The sequence below is a fragment of the Anser anser genome (genome assembly GCF_964211835.1).
Source record: "Anser anser genome assembly, chromosome: Z".
In the NCBI taxonomy this organism is placed as follows: domain Eukaryota; kingdom Metazoa; phylum Chordata; class Aves; order Anseriformes; family Anatidae; genus Anser; species Anser anser.
Window position 1 is genome coordinate 46737879 of NC_139723.1, and position 24305 is coordinate 46762183.

General features: G+C 43.5%; 2 protein-coding genes across 3 annotated transcripts in view; one reads left to right on the forward strand and one right to left on the reverse strand.

Annotated features, from left to right (window-relative positions):
- CEP78 (centrosomal protein 78) overlaps positions 1–3278 on the reverse strand; it is a 58954-nt gene extending 55676 nt beyond the window's left edge. For both annotated transcript variants that reach the window (XM_083816927.1, XM_083816923.1), the window contains exon 1: positions 3142–3278. The gene's annotated coding sequence lies outside the window, so the exon portion shown is untranslated. The remainder of the gene's footprint in view (positions 1–3141) is intronic.
- Positions 3279–3342: 64 nt separating this feature from the next.
- Positions 3343–24305, forward strand: part of LOC310889451 (guanine nucleotide-binding protein G(q) subunit alpha) — a 132089-nt gene continuing 111126 nt past the window's right edge. The window contains exon 1 of the mRNA XM_083816928.1: positions 3343–3845. Coding sequence (XP_083673054.1) covers positions 3710–3845 — 136 coding nt within the window. The 5' untranslated portion in view covers positions 3343–3709. The remainder of the gene's footprint in view (positions 3846–24305) is intronic.

Consider the following 24305-nt stretch of genomic DNA (forward strand, 5'->3'; position numbering starts at 1 on the left):
CCACCGGCGGGGACCTCGATTAGAGGGACGGGAGGGAAGGGCCGGGCGGCCGCTTCCGCCTCGCAGCGAGCGGCGGCAGGAAGCGGGCGGGCGGCAGCGCCCGGCACGGCCCGGCCCGGCCCGGAGCCCGGGCGGCCTTGGCGGCAGGGGGCGCCTCCCGCCGGCACGGGCAGCGCCGCAAGAGGAGTCGGGTCGTGGGCAACTCCTGCGCTTCGGCAGAAAGAAGGCGTCGGGAAGGCGCTCTCGGTATCCGAAGTAAACGGAAATAAGCCCCGTAAAACACCTCGCATAAATTAAATCAGCCCATACCGGGTTTTTTAACCCTACTCCGGTCACTTTGCCTGAGCCTTACGACCCTGACAGACACCTATTAATTTGAAATAAATAAACGCTGGGAAACACTCAGGTGATTTGTCAAAACGACACATACCAGAACAAACCGATTATTTCAGCCTATGGAAATTGCAAATACTGGATGTTACTCATTTAACTGTAGAGAACCAGCCGACACAATTTGCTCTTCTAAAAGAACAAACAAGCAAAAAAGCAGTGATCAGGAGGGCATACTGGAGGGGTCATTTGCTATACTCAGATACACCGGTGGCCTCTAAATTAACTCTAAGTGTTCAAAAACAAGAGTGAGATGTACTTGTGCATGGCACTGCGAAAACGTCTTCTTAATGCACAAAGGCAATCAAAAAGCACTTGCAAGATACTCTGTTGCTTAAGATGGGATGCTGACTAACTACGAAAATCCCATGATGTCGCTCTACATGATCTGCTGGCGTACTGTCATGGGAGCACCAAGTTCAGACACTGCTTGGAATCTCTCGGAACATCTCAGAAAATGTATCTCAAGCAGAAGCAACAGTGAAGAGTGACAGTGAATATCCTTAAGCATCTGGAAGGAAGCAATTCAAAACTGGGATAGATGAGTGCAAAGAATGATAGATGATAAAATGGAGTGGTGGTTTCCCAATCTCTGTTGGCTTCTGAGCAAGAAAACTGAAGATGCAGCGTGTTTAATATCACACTCTGCTCCCCCTGTCAGGCTCACTTCTAACTTTTAATTTCCTGTGGCAGCAAGCAGCATTAAAACATCTCACAGGCAACGGGTTGCTATGAGCCGCGCACTGGAGACTGCTTGGACAGAGGAATATGAAATTATTAATGTTACAGGAGAGGTTTATCAGGAAGTCTCTGTGCAGGATTAGGTGATAGTATGGATAGTATCTATGGATAATAGTTATCTGTATGGGTAATAATGGTATCTGTCATTTACTGATAATTCCTATTAGGATAAAATATTTATAAAGGATGTTTCATGTTTCAAAACAGAAGCCAACCATTATGGAGATGAGGACTGGAAAGAAATTTCCTCATAGGTTTATTATCATGTAATTGTCCATAATGGGGGTTCTTCTGACTCCCACAAAGTCACAAAGCAAATGGGTAAAACTGTGTGTAATGGCTATCTGCTGATGACAGATTCAGAACTAGATGGTTCGGCCATTATAGATCCGAAGATATTTATTCAGCAGAGATTTTAAATCCAACGATGTCAATGGGAGCAGTACATACAGATTACATTTATGGCCCCTGGGGTGTCTTGTCAAAAACGCAAAATTAAATGTTAGTTTTGTGTTTGAGGTACACACGGTGTTCATGCCTTCTACACTGAACATATAAGAGAGTTGGTTAAGAAAGTTGTGCTGGACTTCATCTACTGGGGAATGTTGCAATAATCTCCGAGGTATGTGGTTTTCATTAAGGACCACTGTGCCCTTCATCTGGGGAACAGCAAAGGAGGTTGATCTGCTCACCCACAGGTCGTGAATTCATTGACCTGCTCTTATCCTTCCTTTAGACCTGATGGCAGATCATGCTTGCTGCAGGCTCGGAACTCTGTGTACCAGCGTTCTCGGCACAAAGCTGCTGCACATACACTGAGTATCTGTTGTGACCTGTACTGCATGCATCTTCATCCTTTTTTAGGAATAAATTGTGGTATATTCCGAATTAATTTCACAAATAATTTCTTTTTTCCCCATTTGGTTGCCTATTCACATTTTTCCATAAGTCCCATCTATAATTGAATTTTTAGATATCTTTATTGAATTTAATGCATTGACCTAGGACCGTGAGCTAAGGCAGATAGACAAATATATAGATAGACATACCTACGTACACATGTATTTTAAAATAGAGATGATGCTTTTACTGAAATATTTCCGATTAATGATCGGAATAACAGAATTTTGCCTACGATTCATGAATTGATTTACAGGGATAAAGAAACGTAATTACAAAAAATAAGTTGTACAAGTTGTACTGACCGTTTTTATATATTACATGTAAAAATACGGTACGGATCTATGTGGATGACATTCATTTTCTAAAGTAATGAAAAAATGTGTGGCGCTCTCCAAGTTAATTGACTGCATTACCGGACTGATTATTACTCTCTCCTTTTTAATTCCCTGCCAGCCTTACGCCGTGTCCTCGGACCTTCTGCCTGGATGAAAAGTTTTTAAGGGAGAGCTTAAGGAAGCCGGGCTCTGAGCAGGTGACAGCAGGTGCTGCCAAGGGCACGCCGCCGGCATCCCCTGCCTCCTCCTCGGGGCTCCTCCGAGCTCCCCGGGGCTTCACCCCGAGGGAAGCGGGGGGCCCCGACGGCGGGCAGGAGGCTTCTCCCCTCCCTGCCCGTCTCGAAAACCCCTCCGTGCCCCCCAGCACAGCACACCCCACACCCGTCCCGGCTCCCCTCCAGGAGGTGACACGAGGGGGGGGGGGGTTCTGTCACCGACCCCAGAGCCGGGAAGCGCTCGCGGGTCCCCGCAGGACACCGGCATTCGGCCGTTTGGCCCGGCACACCGTGACCCTCCCCGCCCTCCCTCCCCCTTCGCCCCCCCTCCGCCGCCAGCAGCCGCGGGGGCGGGGGGCGGCCGCCCCGTCCTGCCCCGCTCCCCCCCTGCCGCTCGCCCCCGTCGCGGGGGGAGCGCGGGAGCGGCGGTCCGCCATATTCCCGCCTCACCACGCCCGCGGAGCCGAGCCATTGAAAAGCCGGGCGAGCGCAGCCCCTGCCCGCCGCCTCTTCCTCTCCGGCGGCTGCCGTCCACCCGCCCCCTCTCCCGTCCTTACTGTCAGGGCCGTGCCGTGCCGGGCGCCGGCAGCTCTCCAGCAGCGGCTCTCCCCGGCAGGAGGCTCCGCTCGCCGTGAGGCTTCCCCTCGCCGGGCTGCGGCTGGCGAGCGAGGGGAGCGGCGGGGACATGCGTGTGCGGCGGCGGGGGGCAGGGCTCGGCGGGCGGTAGCGCTCCGGCGGGCGGGCGGGGTGGTCGCGGGGGAAGGGGGGCGAGGGGCGGCGGCGCCGAGCGGCGAGGCTCGGCCGGGGAGCGCCGCTGCCGGCGCGGTGGATGTGTCCGTGTTGTTCGGTGCGTGATTCCGCGGAGAGGAGGAGCTGGAAGCGGCGGGCGTCGGAGGCAGGCAGCGGGGATCCGTGCCGCCGCCGGCCCTGCCTCTCTCTCTCTCTCCGCGTGTGGCACCGAGGCGGATCCCTGCGCCTGCCCGGCGGGGGCTCCCGGGCACCGAGCGCCCGCGTCCCCCGCGGCTGGTGCGGCGGCGGCGGGGTGCGCGTGCGAGCGAGTGTGTGCGAGTGTGAGTGCGTGCGTTTTTAGGGGGGTGGGGGTTGTGTCTGAACCGGCTAGGAAGAATGACTCTGGAGTCCATCATGGCGTGCTGCCTGAGCGAGGAAGCCAAGGAAGCCCGGCGGATCAACGACGAGATCGAGCGGCAGCTGCGCCGGGACAAGCGGGACGCCCGCCGGGAGCTGAAGCTGCTGCTGCTGGGTGAGTGCCGGCTGCCGCCGCCCGGACAGGCCTGGCCTGGCCCGGCTCGGCTCGGCTCGGCGCGGTGCGGGCCGCCGCCGGCACGCACGGCCGGGAGCCGCCGCGGAGCACCGCGGGCATCGCCGCCGCCGCCCCGGGCTCCCCCCGGGCCGGCGCCGCCGGCGCCTTACATGGCGGGGCTGGGGCCGGGGCGGCGGCGGGGCCGCTTCGGCTCGGCTCGGCTCGGCTCGGCTCGGCTCGGCTCCCCCCTGGCGCCCGGCCTCGGCCTCGGCGGGGAGCCGCCGGCCGTGCCCCCGCGTCCGGGCATCGCCGGGGAGCCGCAGCCGGGCGCGTAGCGGCGGCGGCCGCGGGTGGTAGCGGTGTGGGAGGGAAGCGGCCTTCCAAAATGGAGAGGGGAAGGAGGGCTGGGGAGCCCGGGGGTGGGTGCCGTGGTGGGCGTAGGAGCGCGGTGGCAGCGGGGATTAACGGGGGGACTGGCGGGGGGAGTCGCTGTGCGGATGGATGGTGACGGGCGTTAATGTCTGCATTGTTCTGCGAGCCTCCCAAGGGTAGCTGGCTCGCTCGGCGTTTTTGTTTTTTTTTTTTTCATATATTGTGATTTTTATTTAATGATGTAAACTGGGATAAGGGGCTTGTGCTCAGATTGTAGACCGATTTTTAAAAGCGGAAGGAAAAAGAAACCGTAAAGCCCTACGTGCACGCAGGGAGGTGAAGAGTAACCCGAAGTATGCAGGAGGATGACAGGATCTTTAATACCTCTGGAATCCACCCACCGGTCAGGAAATAAAATCTGTGGTATCGCTTCTCCCTCATTAAAACAGAGATCGTTATTTTAGAGCCGCAAGTATGCAGAGGCAATGTTTATCTGACAGAAATTTGTCTCGTGTTAAAATAAACCTTTAGAATTAAAATACGTATATCCAGTGTGCACCACGCTGCTGTGTAGCGCCGGTGGCAATGCAGCTTCTGCCCAGGGCTCGCAGGCCTTGAAATATGTCTGCAGCAGCGTCTGGCGTGTGGATGAGCAGGGACGTGCCGAGAGGACGCGGGATGTGATGCTGAGGGTTCCTGTCACGGGTCACGTATGTGGTTTATGCTGGGGCAGTAACCTGCCTTCTCTGTGAGGTAAGGAGGGTTGAAAGGAAAAGTCACAGTTTATTCTGATGCTTCATACGAGTGTGTTATTCCCTGCGTTGTGAGGTAGAGCTTCTCCTCTGTGTGTGGAGGAGGGTGCTGGGATCCTTAACGAGTGTGGAATAGAAGTGGTGGAGACAGATGCAGCGCTTGCAGTAATAACATTTGGTCTCATTTTGGCCTAATTTTGCTTGATGGAAGTGCGTGTTGTGACTGTTTCAGGATTCACAGAGGAGATAAAAGAGAAGTTAGATAGTTTCCATTTGTTTAACTTCATGGATGCTGAAGTATAATTACCAAATGATAGACATTTGCTTCAGGAGGGGCAGCTGGCGTTTTTGACTTGTTTACTCAAGTCCGAATTGTTTCTGTATTTTCCTGATATTTCTCGTGGTGAAGGTAGAGGTTTCTCCCAAGCTTCCAAAAATGTATGAATTCTATCGATGGGGACCAACAGAGACTACCCAGAGAAGGAGTTCAGGGGTGCACTTCTGCAGTCGGTACTGCAGGCAGACCCGGTATTGCTTTCCAAGATCCACCCGCTGGTGAGTGTTCGGGTTAGGGCAGGTTCAGGGTTAGGGCTTCCCCACGGCATTGCCAAGGGCCACGTGGAAGGTGGTGGCCTGGCGGGAGGATAGGCGAGAAGGCATCCCTTTGGAGGTGCTGGAGAAAGCTCACTAGGTTGCCTTTGTGAAAGCTTTTGACAGGTATTGCTGTAAACGAGGAGTTGAAATGTGCTGATGAAGATGTGAGCAAGAGGCACTAGAAACCAGGAGGGGGTGAATGTTCTGCTTTATACTAAACAGCGCGGCTGTATTTGGGTAATGAAACCAGTACAGAAATTACTACTGCGCGCTCATTTTTGGTGTTTCTCTTTGTCACCCTCTGTTGTGTTTGACCGAAAGTCTGTGTGTCTGTGCAGCTGTTTGGATTAACACGTAATGATCTCATCTTGTAAAAAGCAGTACAGCGGTGAACCACTGTTGAAGTCGTGGGATTGGGTAGAGATTTGAGTTTCAATTCATAAACAAATTTTGAGGAAAACTTTTCTTATTAGTGGTTTGTTCTAGGTGTATGACAGGACTTTTTTTAGTCACTCTCTCTACTTCCCCAGCATCTGCAGTTGCTCGGTTATTAAGGTTATGTTGTTTGTGTGGTTATTTGTATTGTTATGAGATAGATAAAGGCATTGTAGAAGTAGAAAAGTATTTATTAAAAACAGTGAGACTGGTAGCACAAAAAACATCGGAAACTGCTTAAAGTCATCTTTTATTTTTTAAAAATTGACTAGATCTCCACTGTCCCATTACATGACTCTTCCCTTCAAAACTTAAAGGACTCGAGGTACTAGCATTGCTTAGCTATGTTAAACATAAACATAGGCAAACTTTTTTTTTTTCTCCCAAAGTGTCACCTCCTCAGTCCCACTTCATAAAGAGTTGTGGAACTTAAAAGCCTAAGTGGGTTAAAGGCTTTTGAAAATGGGACTGAGGTATGTCCTTTGGATCCAAAGGGGAGAACTAGTACAGCCTAAGCTGAGCCTTGTTAATTGACCATGCATGCTCTTCTGCACTTGCAGCAAGTCTGTGCAAAACCTGTTAACTTGAAGGGTTTTAAGGCACACATAAGCACATCTGCAATAGATTTCTACTTTTTCTTGTTTGAAAATCAGACATATACACACGTGTGTGTGTGGAAATAATAATAATAATAATTAAAAAAAAATAACATTAGTGGATAAGAAGTCCGTCGTTCCCCCCCCCCCCCCCTTTACACTGTGGAAAACAGAGTGCTTCCTTGCAAAGTGAATTAGTTCCCTCCTAACAGTGCGAGTTACCGTTACCGAATGACACACACATGCTGTACTGGGTACGCCCTTTGGTGTATTAATAATGATATCTTTTTACTTTTCATAGGATCGGAGTTCAAGTCATGCTAAGTCATTTCTGGAAAACTTTTACTGCGTGCTAAGATTATTTTTAAGTATTAGTTTAAAAATAAACCCCTGTGATTAAACGTTAAAATACCACTTTTAGGTACTTTGTTGTGCATCATTGCTTAATTTTTGGAACAGATTAAAACAGGAAAAAAGGTTGTGGGTTTTTTTGTTTTTTACCATTGTAATTCTAACAAGTCAGAACTTAAAATACACACTGAAGGGTGTTACAAAGGCATCCTAGTAGTTCTGCTAGCACAGCTTGGCTGTAATATTTAGGCACTTTGGAACAAATTCAGTCTTCCACTGAATTTGGTTTTAATCTCATGTATTTTCCAAATTCTTCTGGATTTCATTACTGCTGAACACTTTGTAAAACCCTATGATTGTTCTCCAGAGCTTAAAGTTGTTAATATCCATCCATTGTTTGCTGTTAGCTGTAAAAACACTTATATTATTTTTATAGCTGGAAAGAAATGAGGTGTTTTAATGTTTTACATTGGTGTAAGCCAAGCAAAATGTAGAGCATTCATCATGCTTGTACATATATGCTTAAAACACATACTTATTCTTAAACAAATACTTAGAGACATGTGCTTTAATTTTTCTGTATAGCATTTTGACTGTCACCCATGGAAATTTTCCATGGTCTCAGAAAGCAGCACTTGGTCCTGAATGATAGCTTGTAGCCATAAACCTTCAGTCCTGGACGTTCTCTGTCAGTGCACTGCATGTACTTACATTACGTGCTGTTTTCTCAGTGGGAAATGCCTTGAGTGTGTAAGAAAATAACCTAGCAGTATCATGTGAGTTGGCTAGGTATCTCTATATGTCTGTGAAAACCGTGGCCAAAAGAGGTGCTGGAGGGCCTGACAGTGTATTTACTGTTTTCCACCCTATTTGCTGGTAGCATCACGTGCAAAACACGTTTTTTAAGAGGCGTGCGTTCCCTACGTGTGAGACGACAGGTGTGTCAGCAAAGACGGGTGCCTGAGATGCACGTCCATTTATTCTCTGTGCGTTACCAGAGGAAACAGGTGGAGGATAAGCCATATGAGTTAGTGTGAACGACAGCCAGGCTGATGTGGAAAGACGCTTTTGAACATAGGGTGAACATATCCAGTAAGCGTGCAGGATATGTATGCATTTGTTTTCCTCTGCCAGCTGAATTAAAGATTCACATGCACAACTCGGTGAGTTAGCAAGGGCTTAGACTTTCTTTAAATCACTTGAAGAGGAAGTGAGTCCATTAAGCCAACAATGGAGTACACTGGTTTTATATAACTTTTTCATCAGCTAGAGAAACAAGCAAGCTTCCTTATTTTTCCTGTAGCTGAGCTGCTGCCTGTGGTTTCTTGAAATGGGACAGGGCAGGGTGGCAGTTTTTTTACAGAAGGCGTTGCAGTAAATCTCTGCTGGTGTATTGCAGCTCAGATGTGTGGTTTGGAATGTGGATGTGTGAAAATGAGAATTCTGTGAAGCTGTACATAAATGAATTTCCTGTTTATATGTATATGACCAAATGTTGGAGGTCTGGCCACACATTGGCGTGTTCTTGTTTTTTTTGTTTTAACTGTAAGTTTGTTGCAGTTACTAAACAAAAACAAATTTCTGCTAAGTACAAATTTGACTAGCCAGGCAGAGCAAGTAGCGTAACCGAAATGTGAATATTAAATAATAAATAGACATACAGTGTGTGGTTATTGACGTGAAATGTCTATGAGCATTTCTGGGCTTGCTGACCATAACTGTCAAGACAGCAGTTTTAAAGCCAAATTCATGTGAAATTCTTGGTGGGTGGGAGATCTGTGCATACACACCAGTGTAATGTAAGGTGGTATTTTAAAACCCTATAATGAGCTTTCTGCTCTGTCCATTTCAGTGCTTTTATCTTCAGAAGAGCAGCATTCAACAGAGAGGTTCCAGTACACCTTGAGTATGTTAAAATATGTTTTCCTGTAGCAAAGCCCTTAACTGTGTTTGCAAAAAGGAACTAGTTGTATTCATCTCCTGCGTATTTTTGGTAGGCTGTTGTGTGGCTGTTTTGCAGCTGTTTGTCTCGGTTTCTTTAACTGCAAAATTGGAGTGATAGTAAAGACTTACATATTTGCTATCGATCAGCAACACGCTGCACTTGTGGAGTTAATAACCTGAAGTGCTAAATGTTGTTAAGAATAGGTTAGGCAATGAGTTGAGATCAATTTCAGGCATGCACCTGTGACCAAGTCCTTTGTAAAATTTTGGAGTCTTGTTTGCATTCCTGCTTTGTGTTTGTCTTCGCCTCCTTTCCGTGTTACAATCTGAAATGCCTGCACAAGCAGGCAGTCTCCCTGCATCGCAGAAGGAAATCAGGTGATAGCACACGTTTCTCTTGTGTGCACGAAACAAGCGAGTGCTGATACTGAGTAGTGTGTTTTGATTGACTGCTTTCTATGCTCTGTGTTAAACCAGAAAAGTTGAAACGAACAGATACTTAATGTACATCCTGGCATGTGTTGTAACTAGATTGGTAAGTATCTCTTATTTAGAATATTTTCCTAATACGACCCTGTAGGGGCCATATAATGACATACAATGTCATTCTGGATGCAAAATACTTTGAATTCCATCATATGTAGCTCATTTCATTTGAGGAAAACATAAGTCATCACTTTGGTCTCAATGTGATACCGTGATTTCACCTTTGCTGGGAGAAAAAATATATATTTAATTTTGTTGCTGTTTTGGCTTTACTTCATTAGAAGCAGTCTACACCCACTGACGTCAATAGGAACCTAGTTTAGGGCCTCAATAATCAAAGAATTCTGATGAATAAAATTAAATTAATATGTCAGAGAGCCAAAGGACCCCAGATTTGTCTCTCACATTAAAAAACAGTATGAAATCAGTGCAGAAGGGAAAAGTATATGCTGAGCAAAAGAATCTCCTGTGAAGAGACATTTGGGCATGTGATACAATGTTAAATAAACTACTTTTTAGCTACTTCAGATTATTTTTGTTGTTGTATAATGGCAGCGCCAATTTCATAAGGGAAAGTATTTCTTTTGAAATACTATGACAATCTGCAAAATTAATCCCAAGAAGGTGTGAAATAACATTATGCAGTAGATGTGATTAATGGTAATTAACTTTGTTGCAGTAACAGAGTACTATAAACACTGAGCATTTTTTCTTGCCCTGCTGAATGGCATAACACTCAAGACAGATCTGTTCTTACGCTCAAATACTGCCATGTATGAACAGCTGTTAAGAATAAAAATTATGGTAGTCTTTCAGCATTCACTTTTTATTTGCTTTAATTATGATTATAAGGTGTCCGACTGGCAAGAACCAAGAGCAGCAAAGTGGTACAAAACTGAGAAAGATCTTGAACGTCCGAAATACCCAGGAAGACATGTATTTGGTGTTCTTAGCATCACAGATGGAAGCATGCATCAGGCTTTAAGTGCTGTTAACTCCAAACAAGGAAATTGGATGCATTAATACCGGAGGGCACGAATCTAAGAGATACCACAGTTTAAAACGTTCAGAAGTTACTGGGGGAGTTCCAGGAACAGTCCAAATGTTTTTCAAGCTAAATTAAAGATTAAATCTTCAGTGTTCTGAAAGCACACTTTTCCCCCTGTAAGTAACATTGATACAGAGACTGAACTGAAGGGTGATTGTCTAAAGATTTTGGCCTTTGTGGGCTTTCAGAGGACAATTTGCATGGAATAATCCAACTGTTTAATTTGCAGACTGTTCAGTGTTCAGAGCTGGGTCAGTGCTGCAGAGTTTTATCACAGCTCCCATGCACAGATGCAGTTGCCAGCAGAGGAGTGCAGTTGTTGACTTCTTTCTGCATTTGAGAAGGTGGTGTGGCGTGTGGCTATGCCAGAGGCAAAAATGAAACCCATCAAACAAGATTCTGCCTTTATCAATCCGTTCAAGTGGTTTATCCAACAAACTACAGATACGGACGACGTGGTTTAGACAAGTCCCACAGTGGTGGTTCACCTTATCCTTCCCCAAAGGGGAGGCGATGTGTAATACGTGCACAGCCTGAATAAAGCAGCAGGACATCAGAAAGGTTCTGAAAAGTGGAAACCCCTTGTGATTCCGTAAAGTGGAAAAGCTAGGAGCGGTGGTACTGCTGCTACCTTTGCACAGCAGAGCTGTGCGTTAGCGCTTTGTCTCAGAACCGTGTTACTCACGAGCCAGGTTGACCCACTCTGCACGTGGGAGAAGCTTCTGGTAGGAATGGGGCTGGGCAGTTTTGTCTAGTGCCTGGGGCTGGACCTGGTGTGGTTTCTCGACAAGGAGGGTAAATGCTTGCTCAAGGTCCCATCTTCATCAATCATCTATGACCTCTGTTTTATACCTGGGAAAATGTGGTGGGGGTTCCTGTTGAAATGCTTCAGGATTCACCCCCAGTTATCAAATATCCATTGAAGGAGGGCTTGTTTTTCCTTGAGGAAATCTGTGGAAAGGGCAGTCATCATTTGAAATGTATTTTCTTTACCTTTCTTCTAAAATCTTCTACAAAGAAATCTTAATCTTAATCTTAATCTTAATCTTAATCTTAAATCTTTTGAAGTTAACTGAAAATAGAGCTCCAATGTTGGTAAGTGTCACCAAATGTGCATCAGAAGTTTTTTGTTTTTTTTTTTTCTGGATGTACTTAACTGACTTCAAGGTGAATCCAAAATAAGAGCTTAGGTTAACTATTCTGTAGGCATTTGATGTGGTTGGACATGATGGAAACCCAACCAGTTACAGGTCCTTTCAGTGAACAAGGATTGAGAGCTTAGAAATAACTGTTGTAGTTATGATACAGCCATGATATCAACCAAAAATAAAAATCACCTTCTTGCTTATAGATTTAGAAACTAATGTGCTATGTAATAAAATTTATCTTAGATATGTTTTGAAATTCACCATTTTAGACTATATCATACTTTCCACTTGGCACGGGGTGTACATTACTGCTTAGTCTTGTGCGTATGTCTGTTGCTCTACCTGAGCTGTATTGCATGTCCCCACTGGCTGCTGGTGTACTGCTTCTTGCTGCTCAGCTAGTTTATTGCTCTACCAGCTGCAGGCTCAAAAGAAGCAAGATAATCTTCGGGAAGAGTCCCCGTACAGAATGAGAACATCTATATAAGTTAAGGAGGCTTGCTTTTCTTTCCTTGTTCTACAAACCCATCACTGGAGAGGGTTTTTTTTTGTTGTTGTTTTTTTTTTTTTTAACTCTTGGGTCCTCAGTGTCGATGTTAATTTCCTTGCTCGTATTAGAGAATGTCGGAAAAGAATGCCTAAGGCTATTCCAGCCCATGTTTCTGGGTAAATGGAAGTCATACAGAATGTCAAAGAGAAGGTTTCTGTGGCAGCAACTGCTAACCTATAAGGCCAACAAAACTCAAATGCATAGAAGCTGGAAAAGACATCATAATTCCTTTTGCTGTTTAGGAACTGGAAAGGCTGGGTAGCTGAGGATCGAATATGAATTTTATTTTTCTCTCATACTCTGTTTACTGAGATGAAGTGTGCTGCTTGTGTCTTAACAAGACCAGAGCAGTAATAGCAATGGAAATTAAATACTGAAAATGAAAGAAGTTGTTCAGGTATCTCTAACAAGTTCTTGTGTTACCATCCAGGTCTGATTTGATGTTTCCCCTTGTGGAGCATGTTGTCTAGAAGGTGTTGAAACCAGCATTTAGTTGATAGTGAGAACCTTTCAAAGGTGCTTGCAAAAACAAAAAAAATAAAAATAAAAAATTGACTCAGTTAATCTTTTAGGAGAGAAATAATACAGATTCATACAATACTTTTCCACTTCTACATCTTTTATTGTGTGTGTAAAAAGGGAATAATGGTAGCCTGGAAACTGAGATACTCTGTGGTGCTGTTGAAAAAGCCCCAAAAGCAAAACAAATAGTTCTACAGTTGTCTTTAAATAGCTATGGTTAAACTTTCTCTTGCTCCTTGCTGTTTTGTGTATGTGTTGTCAGATTCTGAGACTTCAAAATATTTTCAGGCAGACCGACAGTTGTCTTCCCATAATAATCTGTCCTGTCCCAGTGCTGCTGTTTTTTTGTTGGAAGTAGCTCTGATGCTTGCACCTGATCGTCATGAACGAGGAAGACACGAGTAGCTCATCTTGGTGTGCAGGCCACCGAGCAGCCATCTGACTTCTTGATAACTGCTGACCTGGTGCAGTCCAGAAAGAGATCAGAGTGCCTTTATCTCACTACCATTCCCCCGATCCACCAACTGGGTCACTTTTCAGTCAGTTTATGGGGGAGAATTACAGGTGCTGCACATCATGTTGAAAGGATTTCATGTAAATCCCTCATGAGAAACATTTTTGATGTGTAAAATGTTTTATGATCTTCCCCCCCCCACCCCCAATATGGGGGGACATCTCTGGCAACTAAAACTCAGTCAGGTTTGTAACTTACAGTGCTTTAGTAATAACTAGTGTCCTAAAAATAAAGATTTTATTTCTTCAGCACTTGATTGCTGGATAGAAAAAATACTTATTTTTTTTTCCGCTGAAATTGCATCTAAACTTTTTTTTTCCCTGTAGTGAGACTGGAATGTTGAGAAGAAACACCAGTATTTTTGTGCTGTGTTCAGTTTCCTTATGGTATCTGTTTATCTCAGCAATTAAATGGCAAATAAATTGAAGGAGATAATAAACATTTACTCTGATCCATGAAAAGATGGATGTCACTTAAATGACTGTTTCTCCTGCACTAGCAGCTGATTTCATAGAAATACAGAATGGACAATTTAGGAGTAAATTTGCTTTTATCAAAATGTAAAATAGAGTGTTTTCTGGAAATAGGACTAAGATTCATTGAAATTTAGGTATAATTGCAGTTAGGCATGTTTGATTTAGTTCTGATGTTAGCATCAGTGATATTTTACTTTGAGATGGCTTGGCTTGTGATTGTCTTCAAATTGGTTGGTAATACCATCTGTACTCATGGGAATCTAAAAACATTCTTTGTCCAGAGTAATTTTTGTTCTCTGGGGGTTTATTTACCTAATTCCATCATTCTTGCTTTTTATCTGTAATACATGATAATAATGAATTCTGATTCAGTGGGATTTTGTTCTGTGTTGGGCTGTATAACAGTGAAATATGCTATTATTAATTATTAAATCTAGTTAGGGTTAAGAACTAGATGGTAATCTCTAAAGATTTTAGCCTTTGAACCAAAGCCAGATAAACACTGTGTACAGGCGTTGCTAATAGCTTAATTGTAGCTGTACTCCCAATGACAAATGCAAACCTCTGACACTTAACAGAGAAGTTAATACGTATGCTTTAAAGTTGTTTCTTGTGAAGAAACTTCTGATACAAGCATTCCCTGGGTAAAGGAATTCTTGGGCTTGTGGTTTACTACCGTGTTAGTTTTGTTAATGCAGCTTTTCTCAGGGAAAATACCTGGGCTGAATCTTTTGATCTATGGTCTTCCTTCGTGAACAATTTTATGTAACATTGTGGAAAGCATAGTATATAAATTTTTATATGGCATTCCTTTGTCTGTGGAGTGTTCTGATTAATATAAAACCAGTAAAAGAGGAGGAGATACATACCTTATATTGTTTAAAGAGGCAAAATAAGTTGTTTTCTTCCTTGGTAATTATGCAGTAGTACTGTATATGTGACTTGTTGAGCTGGTAGGTCTCATTCTTACAATAGAGCAGCCTAAAAAGGAGGGGGAAAAACCCACCATGACGGTGTTTTTTAATGTCTTTGTTTTACATTTTTGTTGTTTGTATCTCCAAGGAATGATGACGTTTTCTGGAATAAGCCATAGTTGGAGAAACAGCTCATCACCTTTAATGCTTGCGTGTTTTGTTTGTCTTGTTTGCATGATAGGAAGCTCCTTCTGCATGGTGACATGAAATTCACTATTACCTTCCCACCTCTTTGCAGGATTCTTGTGTGCAAAGAGCCAAAACTCTGGGGAGTGGTTAGAACTAGAGCTATAAGGAAGACTGATGTTTTTTGTTGACTTCTGTTTTTGTTTTGTTAAACAATATTTCAACCTACCAATCTAGACTATAACTTGCATTTAGTTATATATATGTATACATAATAGTGTTGGTTTCATGGCTTTCAAGGTTGCTTGTGTGATTTTTGTTTGCTTTTAGGGAGGGAGATTTTTTTTTTTCTGAGCCAAAACAGTGTTGTTCCACAAAAAGCTAGTAGCCTGTCCATTAACTTGTTTATTTACTATGGAATTTACTGTCTGACATTAAATAAAATATGAGAAATAAAACAGCTACACAGGTCATGGTATAAATTAATCATTTTCTTGAACATTACACTTACTAACAACCTTAAGGACAAAAAGAAGGTATTTAAACAAAGAAAAAAGAGTGTTCATAGCTCAGTCTGGGTGTCCATAGTTTTGGATTGTTCATAGCTTGGTCCTAGCTTAAACTGTGGGATGGATTTTCTAATGCTTCAGTCATTTGCATAGCTCTTCTGACTCCTTTCCAGCTCTTCAACATCATTGCAGAAATACATTGAACAAGAATCAAACATTTGTGTATATATATATATTTTTTTTTTTTAGAAGTAGAGGACTAGAATTTCTCTTTTGCTCATTGAGATGCCACCGTTAGGGTGCATTCAAGGAATGCAACAGCCATCTTAGCCACAGCATTAAACTAGCCATATTCAGCTGACTATATGCAATAAGTAAAATATTCTGCAAAAGCCAAAATAATGGCTTTTCAGTGTTGGTTCATTCCCTGTTTAACAACCTTACATTTAACAGTATTCAAGATGCACAGTCTTTGCCTGTTTCTGTTTGACAGGTTATGCTAATTAATTCTTAGCATCATGTCCTCTTCATGATTTACAATTCCACAGTTCTTATGTCACATATAGGCATTGTCAGTAATAATTCTTTTTTTTTTTCCGTTTTGTGGTTTAAAAACATCTCTTACACTAATAGTAATATCACTGGGATCCTGTTTGTAAGAGAGTTGTCTTTTTTGATGTAATTTAATAGTTACTGTTTAAAAAACTCTTATTTAACACATGCTGTGGTGATTTGTTGTATGATCCCAAATCACTTGCTTAGCGTATACCTAGTGCCTCAAAATCACTGACTTTGTACACCAAACTATTTGAGCTGTTGTAACCACATAGCTCCTACTATTCACTCTCTCCTCACCCCTTTCTGTCTTTATTTCAAGAATTGTAAAGTGGCTTCCTAGGCGCTTCTAAAACTCTCTTTGAGGGATGTCTGGACCTGCTGAGTAACAGTGTTCTAACATTAGTAAATCCTCTGCCTTATTTATCTGCAGTGGGTGCTATAGTAGAGATGCTTTCACTGTCATTATAAATGTGATCTGTTTTCCTAAAAACAAAACAGATATTTGCAAATGATGCATGGATTTTTCTCTGTTCATACTAAGTGTTCTGTGAGTAATTTAGCAAGGGACCAGTGCTGTTCTAAGTGCTTTGTCATTTAAAAATGTGGGGTCTCATGTGGAGCCTGAGGGTTTCTTAATTTAATCTTTCTGTTAGCAGTTTTTGAAATTTCCTAAAATCTTGTACCTATACAGTGTTCTATTTTTACCTCCCCACCTATCAAGATTGGTTTGATTTTTTTTTTCTTGTTCTGTGGAATCAAGGCTGTCTAGCTATTCAAAAAAAGTTCTGAAATTACTCTGTCCTCATGTTAAATCTATATTCAGTTTTTACTTTTAGTTCTGTCATGAAACAACATGCCTGTCACATACCTATGCTACTGGTTTTGGACTTCTTTTGTTTACACACCAAATGGAATCAAGTCATGATCACATGCGGTAAAAGTTACTCTTGACTGTAGTTTTGCTGCAAGTTCTTTTTCTTAAGAAGTATTTCTTCATGGTGCTTTTCTGTTTTAGAAAAGTGTAACTTCTATGCTTAGAGAAATGCCAAGGTAGTTTGCCTGAGAACTTCAGTATCAGCTACATGGCCATGGGAGGTCCTGCTTTCCTTTTCATTGAAGTTAAGTGTTTGAGGACACAGATGTCTGTCACATCACCTGTGACTTAATCACTTGCCATGGTGCCAGCTTTTGCGTCAGTTTTTCTCTATTAGAATTTAAACCCAAAATACTAAAGATCACTGGCAGCCAGCCAATTCTGAAGTATAGGAAAGCTCATTACTGGACTTTCACTTACGTAAATATTTGCTTCAGTTATATCATTCTGTTCAAATTTGCATCCATATATTAGCAATTCGTTAAGTTTCTAAACTAGGCATCTAGATTATTTTATACCAACTGTTGAATTTTTCTCTGTTGATTAACTTAATGTTACTTTTATTTTCTGCTTTAAATTTGTACCTTTTTTTCCTTCTCCCATTTGTCACTTTTAAAGGTGCTATGATATTCCAACCTCTCTGGCCAGCATGCCTTTTCAATGTATTTCTTTTTCACCTTTTCTTATTTTCCACCTTTTCTTAAAATGGAAGCTATCCAAATTTTACAACTCCATTTTCCACAGTAATCCAGTGACTAGTCCCCAGAACAAAACTCTATCATATATATTCTTTACCTGTCTGGGATTTTTTCTGTAGATTATTCTGTTTTGGTACGGAACAGGAATGTTCAGACTGGGTGTCAGGGTAGTAAGTATGGATATTTAGGTGGTCATAATTTGCAAGGTACAGATTAATTTGTTTCATAGCAAGTAATGAAGTGTCATCAGTGGCTACTCACTGATGGCTGTAGGCATGTGTTCAACTTCGGTGTCATTGTCTGTGTTAAATAAAGTCCCTTGATCTACTTGCAGGGTATTGCTTGCATTCAAATAGTGCAGTGGACTGGAATAGCTGTCCGAGCTGTCTGTACCTGCACCTGGGGGTGCCTGCAGGCTTCTCCTGTGTTACTGCACGCACAGTGCTTTTGGCTCACCTACCTCATGAGCACGGTGTGACTATATGCCAGTGCCTTTGTGTAATGGGCAGCACTTAGTGAATGCTTGGCAGCAGCTGCTCGGCAAGTCAGTGAAATATGAAAACAGCTTGAGGTTGCATCTTGTGACAGACTGACTTTAGAGGCCTGTTATGAGGAATTCTGCATCTTCCGCAGAGGCACCAGGTATATCCTTAAGAGCTGGGTGATTATTTTTATCAAGGAGGAACTGTATGTGCCAGGACTTAGCTGCAGTTGGAAAGCTGTGATACTTACAGGATCCCTTCTCTCACTTAACCACTGTCTAGCTTTCAGACTTCCGTGGACACAGACTTAAATCTCACCAAGACAGAGGATTTGAGGCACATGGGACTAGTACTTGTGGGAGTAGGTCTCCACAGGCACATAGGAGAACAGCAGGTTTTGCATAATTTTCAGACAGACTAACACAGTTGAAGCGTGGCTGGGACATGATTTTTCCTGTCCGACACTGACAGAGATGCAGGCTGAGCTCCTGTACACCCTGGAAAAATGGTTTCTTTATCTCCAGGAGCACTTAGACCTGTGCTTATTCTGCCTGGTGAACAGTGAGTTTGAGGTTAGGCTCCCCAGTACAAGAGAGGCACAGACATCCTGAAGAGAGTCCAGTAAAAGGTGATGGAGATGATGAAGGGACTGGGGCATCTCTCCTATGAGGAGAGGCTGAGCGAGCTGGGAGAAGAGGATGTTCAGGGGAATCTCATCAGCATCTATGAATACCTGAATGGAGGATGCAGAGAAGACGGAGCCAGGCTCTTTTCAGTAGTGCCTGGTGACAGAACAAGAGGCAGCGGGCACCAGCTGGAGCACGGGAGGTTCCTTCTGAACATCAGGAAGCATTTCCTTACTGTGTGGGTGACGGAGCCCTGGCGCAGATTGCCCAGAGAGGCTGTGGGGTGTCTCCCCTTGGAGATCTTCAGAAGCTGCCTGGACATGGTCCTGGGCACCCTGCTCAAGATGTCCCTGCTTGAGAAGGCAGATTGGACCAGATGTGCTGCAGATGTGTATCATCTGTCACCAGTTTACCCAGACTTACCAGAAGTAGTGTGGTTGAGATCCCATAGCATTCACATCTCTGTGCTGCCACTCACATAGCAGTTGCTCATATGCTTACGGGTGTACCGCGAATCATTCTGGAGACACTCAGAGCCACTGTGACTGGCTACTTGGAGGAGAATCAATGACAACCTTAGTTTGCAGTTTGGAGGTCTTCCAGTGATGTGATACCAGTGTGTTTCTTGGGGAGCAGCAGCCTGTGCTGCTTAAGCCTGTCTTCTGGCAAAGACAGCAGGATATCTTGTTGCCATGGGTTAAGGGCTGCGCTGGGTAGCACAGGGCCGTCTTTCAGCTGATCCCTGAGTATCTGCAGGAGTGAGGCAGGCTGTAGCTTCAAGGAGTTGGCTGTAGGCTGAGGCCTGATTCGGTGTCAGTATCCCCAGAGGTGTCAGCATCATTATGTAAGATAGGGCATTATGGTATAACAATTTATAAATCATTATAATCACAGCAGGAGTGAAACCCTCCAGTTTAGGCACATGTGCTTTGGCAGTGTCCTAACATCATATGTGAGGTGCTTGCATTGCTAGCTGTGCAGGTATGCCCAGACCAAAACTTCCCAGACCAGTACCAAAACATCCTGATAAATTGTTTGTGGTCATAAGCTCAGTTGTTTTTCCCAGTGCTCAGAAGTGCCTGTCCAGGGACAGGAAACTCCCCTTTCAACACTTGTCACCAACAGAACTGTGCTACAAGGCCAGGAGATTATTTGCAAAGATTAGGGTCAGTTTCCCCCACAAAGTAGACATGTGAAGGGAAAGATGTAAGATTCAACATCTCTCTACAGAGGAACAGTGTGCCAAATATCAGTGTATTCTAAAATATATACAAATGTTTTTAAAACTGCCAGCCTGTCCAGCTAAGGTTACTCTGAGATTATGTGAAAAAGATGGGAGGTGAGGAAGAAGTGCACAGACTGCCTGTCTGTAGCCCTGCTACATTCAGGCCAGGTGCTGGAGTGGCAGAGCAGCTGGCTCCTGCCTTCTCTCCCGTGAGAGAGCAGAGCTGGCAGGACTTTACTTTGGAGCAAGAGGATGCTTGCTAGAGGGGCTGGTGGCTCCTCTTTAGGGATTGGTGGGGGTGGAGAGGAAGAACATAGGTTTAGGGGCGTATAGGCACCCACTTCCAATCTAATAGGCAGTCTTGCTCCTGCTGCTTTGTTGCTTTCTTTAGGCACCCCTCTCCTAGCTAGCTAGCCTTTGGAGAAAAAGAGATGTGGTGCACCACATCTCTTGGCATCCCATCTGTGGTACCCTGAGGCGTCTACTGCCTTGGTGGCCACTCATGACACTCGTGGTGTGTGGGCTACTGAAGGGCAAAGCTGTGATGCACACCTCAGCTCTGGTGCATGAAGGAGGAGACATCTGCATTTGCTGTGCTGCAGGGAAGAATAAAGGTGTTGGTATGGTCTTACTGCAAAATACCTTGTGTAGCTCAGTATTAGTGAGAGATGGACATGTTAAGCTGCATTGGAATGGCAGACTCGGCCCATCTGTAGGTTCTTCTTTTAGTGTAAAACTGCTGCTCATCATTCCTGTGGTAACTAGGTCGTGAAACCCCTGAAAGAGGGGTAGACCTCAACAAATGGAAGACCTCCTTTGGCTGTCAGGTAGTTATCTCGGTTGTCTTTTTGCCAGAGCAGCAGGTGGGGTTATTTTTTTTATAACCCTGTTTTTTGTTTGTTTGTTTTGTTTTGTTTGTTTGTTTTAAAGTGGTCTTCTGAGCCCCTAGTATCTAGAACTTTGCATCTTGGCCTGAAAAAGCAAATGATGAGCTGTTTCCCAGACTCTCCTTGGCTGATTCCAGTAATGGCTATTATTAGTGGAATCACTGGTCTGGGCCTTTACTATTTTCTTGAGTTTCTCTCTGAAAGCCAATAAATGAAAGGAGGGGAAAAATCCATTTGAATGCTGGGCTATCTTTGTATGTCCTTTCTCAGTAGCCTGCTTAAAATGTATTAAATCCTCTTTTTGCTATAAGGATTTGTCTTCCAGTCTCTCAGCCCGCCAACCCACCAGAATAAATTACGTTTAAAAACAAAACAAAAGCCAAAACAACCAACCAAAAAGCTCTTTCATGTTATTGAAGTGGAGAAAACCTTAGAAATTTTGGTGTGCACCACCAGCCTGGCCTTGAACACTTCCAGGGATGGGGCATCCACAACTTCCTTGGGCAATCTGTGCCAGTGTTTCAACACCCTTACAGTGCAACTTCTTCCTAATGTCTAATCTAAATCCACACTTTTTTAGTTTAAAGCCATTCCCCCTTGTCCTGTCACTACACCCCCTGACAAATAGTCCCTTCCCAGCTTTCCTGTACACCGTGTTTAGGTACTGGAAGGCCACCTTAAGGTCTCCACAGAGCCTTCTGTTCAGGCTGAACCTACCCAGCTCCCTCAGTCTGTCTTCGTAGGAGGGGTGCTCCAGCCCCTTGATTATCCGTCCTAGTGGCCCTCCTCTGGACTTGCTTTAATACGTCCATGTCCTTCTTGTGCTGGGAGCCACATTCTTCCTGCAGCCAAGTATAATGAACTTGTTAGTTTTCCAGCATGTGTTGCTCTATGATGAATTATGGTGGAATATCCCAGGTTTCCTTCATTGAAAAGTGTGGAATTCTAGGCATGAATATTTAAATTCAGGTTTGCAGCTGTAAATGAATTATCCCTTCTTCCCACTCAGACTTTCACAGTCTGTTTCCAGAGACCATAGATCAGACCTTTCTCTCTTCCAGTTTGGACAGTTAAATTGAAAAGATTAAGCCTATAGGAAGGGTACTTAAGTGCAGACAGGTGGTATATGTTTCCTTTAGCATTTCTTCTTCGGAGCAGAAGGGGAAATGATTCTTCCCCCAAGTCTTCTTGACGCAGAAGACCACCTTAACCAATTGGTAATGTAAATTCAGAAGCTTAATGCTTTCACAATAATCTTGTTCTGGATTTCAGGCAGCCCTCTAAGTTCGTCAGCAACCAGGGCACATAGTTTTTTCTAGTAATGCAGAATATTGCAATTCTGTCTTTGACATATATATCACCTAGGAGTATTTCCTCTTTTTCTGAAGCTAACAGTCTATCTGTAATAAGTATCATGGGCCTTATTCGTTTCCCAGTAATCTCATTGTAATTATAGTTCCATGAGTTGCATTTCAGTGAAATGCTGGAAATGACACCAGGCTTTATTCCTGGATCAATTAATGAATCCCCAATCACTGTCATTTCTCAAACAAAATAATGATTCAGGCTGACCTAGGTTTTAGGGTTTGCTTTTTTGTTTTTCATTTCCTTTGCTGTGCTTTTGATGCTCTAAATTAGCAGGGAAGGACTGCATCTCACCAACTTTGTTATTTGTCTGTGATCTGCTTAAAATAATTATAACAGCCTGAATCCTGCTGGATGATTCCATTTTGAAGTGATAAGGAGTTTGCCTTCAAGTGAACACTTTGTGGATCATTATCTTCATACAAAAGCTTTTCTGTTTGGAAGAATGTCATACTGAAACTCAATTTTCAAGTTAGGAGAGGATAGAAGCATGAGATGTTACTCTCACAGATGATGCTGTTCCCCCTGTAACTCATCATCCAATTTACAGGGTTAAATAGTGAAAAGACTGAGGTAGCAAAGCTAACAAGGAGGCAGATCTTAGTAATTTGTTGCACTAAAAATGCTTGCCTAGGCATAGTAAGGTTTTCTTATCTTACCCAAGACTGCACTAAATGTCTGAACTAAGCTTCAGATTTAAATATCTCGGGAACGTCTTCTTGTTATAACTCTATAAAAAATCACTATTTATAGAAGTTCCTTTTCATCTTTTCTATTGAGTACAGTGAGGTACTGATATTTTTGGTGGCACCAGTAGTTCATTTTTTCTGAAAAACTGCACTATGAGATGTCTTTTAAAAAGCGCTGTTATGTGTGGTCTGAACTATGCAGTGATGCTGGTATTTGGAAGTAATTCTAGGTAATGGTTTCACATGTGTATATGAAAGATCCAGTCACTCCTCTCTTTAAATGTCTGTTTAAAGCCACTGAAATCCAAGAATTTCAGTACCTCTGGCTCCTTCAGGTATTGGCTGCTCGTACCACAGCCATCAGCCAACACACACCTGGCTGCATCTGTTCATTCTCCTCATGCAGCATTGTCTAGGTGAAGAATTTATTTCAAGAGACTGCAGGGTTCCCAGAGAGAACTGGGTTCTCTGCCAGCAAGAGCTGGCAGTACCTTATGAGTACCTAACTCATAAGCCCAGGAAGAATAGGATTAGTGAGTAGGTACATGCATGATTACTCAGAACTGTGAAACCGTAACAGAACTGGACTCAACCTTATGATTGAGGGTGGCAACACAATACCTTTTGTTCCCGTTTATTTGGTAACGCTTCCTGCTTTTCCACGCATAGCTGGAAGGTAAGTTGCAGTGTAGACCGATAGTGAGTTTGTTTTCTTGAGAGGTTGAAGATGGGATATTGAGCTAGCTGAAACAGTTAAACAGGAGAAATTAAATTAAAATTTTCTACATTCTACATGACTTTGCTAAACACAATACTGTTTTAAGTAGAAGGGCTTATTTCTTCCTCTGGCTTTTTTTTTTTTTTTTTTTGAAGCACAGTTGATGTCCTCACACTTTATGCCAGGCCTGCGCTGGTCAGCAGACTCTGGTCAGATGAGTCTGACAACCTCTGAGAGGTAAAGAGGTGTTCAGTTCATAGACTCTCATGGCACTTACGAATGAGAGACTAAATTCCTCATTTTTGCCAACTGCAGGGTGCCTTTGGGTAAATGAGAAGCAAAACCCTAAGCAGCTGCAGAACTTAAATGTAAAAAAACGAGAAAGAGTGGATTTTGCTCAATAGCTATATGGAAGAGCAGAATACAGACGTAAAAGACGTAAAGCCTTTGTTTCATTCTTTATTTTCATGTTGATGTGGGGGGAAATTCAGACTGAGCATATCTTACAGCCACTGATGAAGGCCTTTCAAAGGACAATTGCTGAAATTCCCACAGAGATGCTGAAATTCCCACAAAGAGCAGTGAAATGCTTGTCCGTAGTCTAAACTGAAGTCTTATCTCAGAGCCCTGGTTTCCATGTAGGAAGAATGTTACCATTACATACTTAATGGATGAGCTTTCGTAATAGCATGTGTATCTTCTGCCTTGTCTTCAGGGGTCCACGAGTTTGGCCTTTCAAATTCACGGTGGACTGTTGCTGTACTGCCAAATCTGATTAGTGAGGAATTCTGGAAGTTTCAATGTAGAGCTAAATACATATATTAAAGATAATAATAAAGTGGCTGTCTCGAAAGTAAATATCCATAAATTGCTTACATTGTCTGCAGTTAAATTAAGCAAGAATAATAAAGTAGGAGAGAGGACAAAAACAGTAGTAGGCA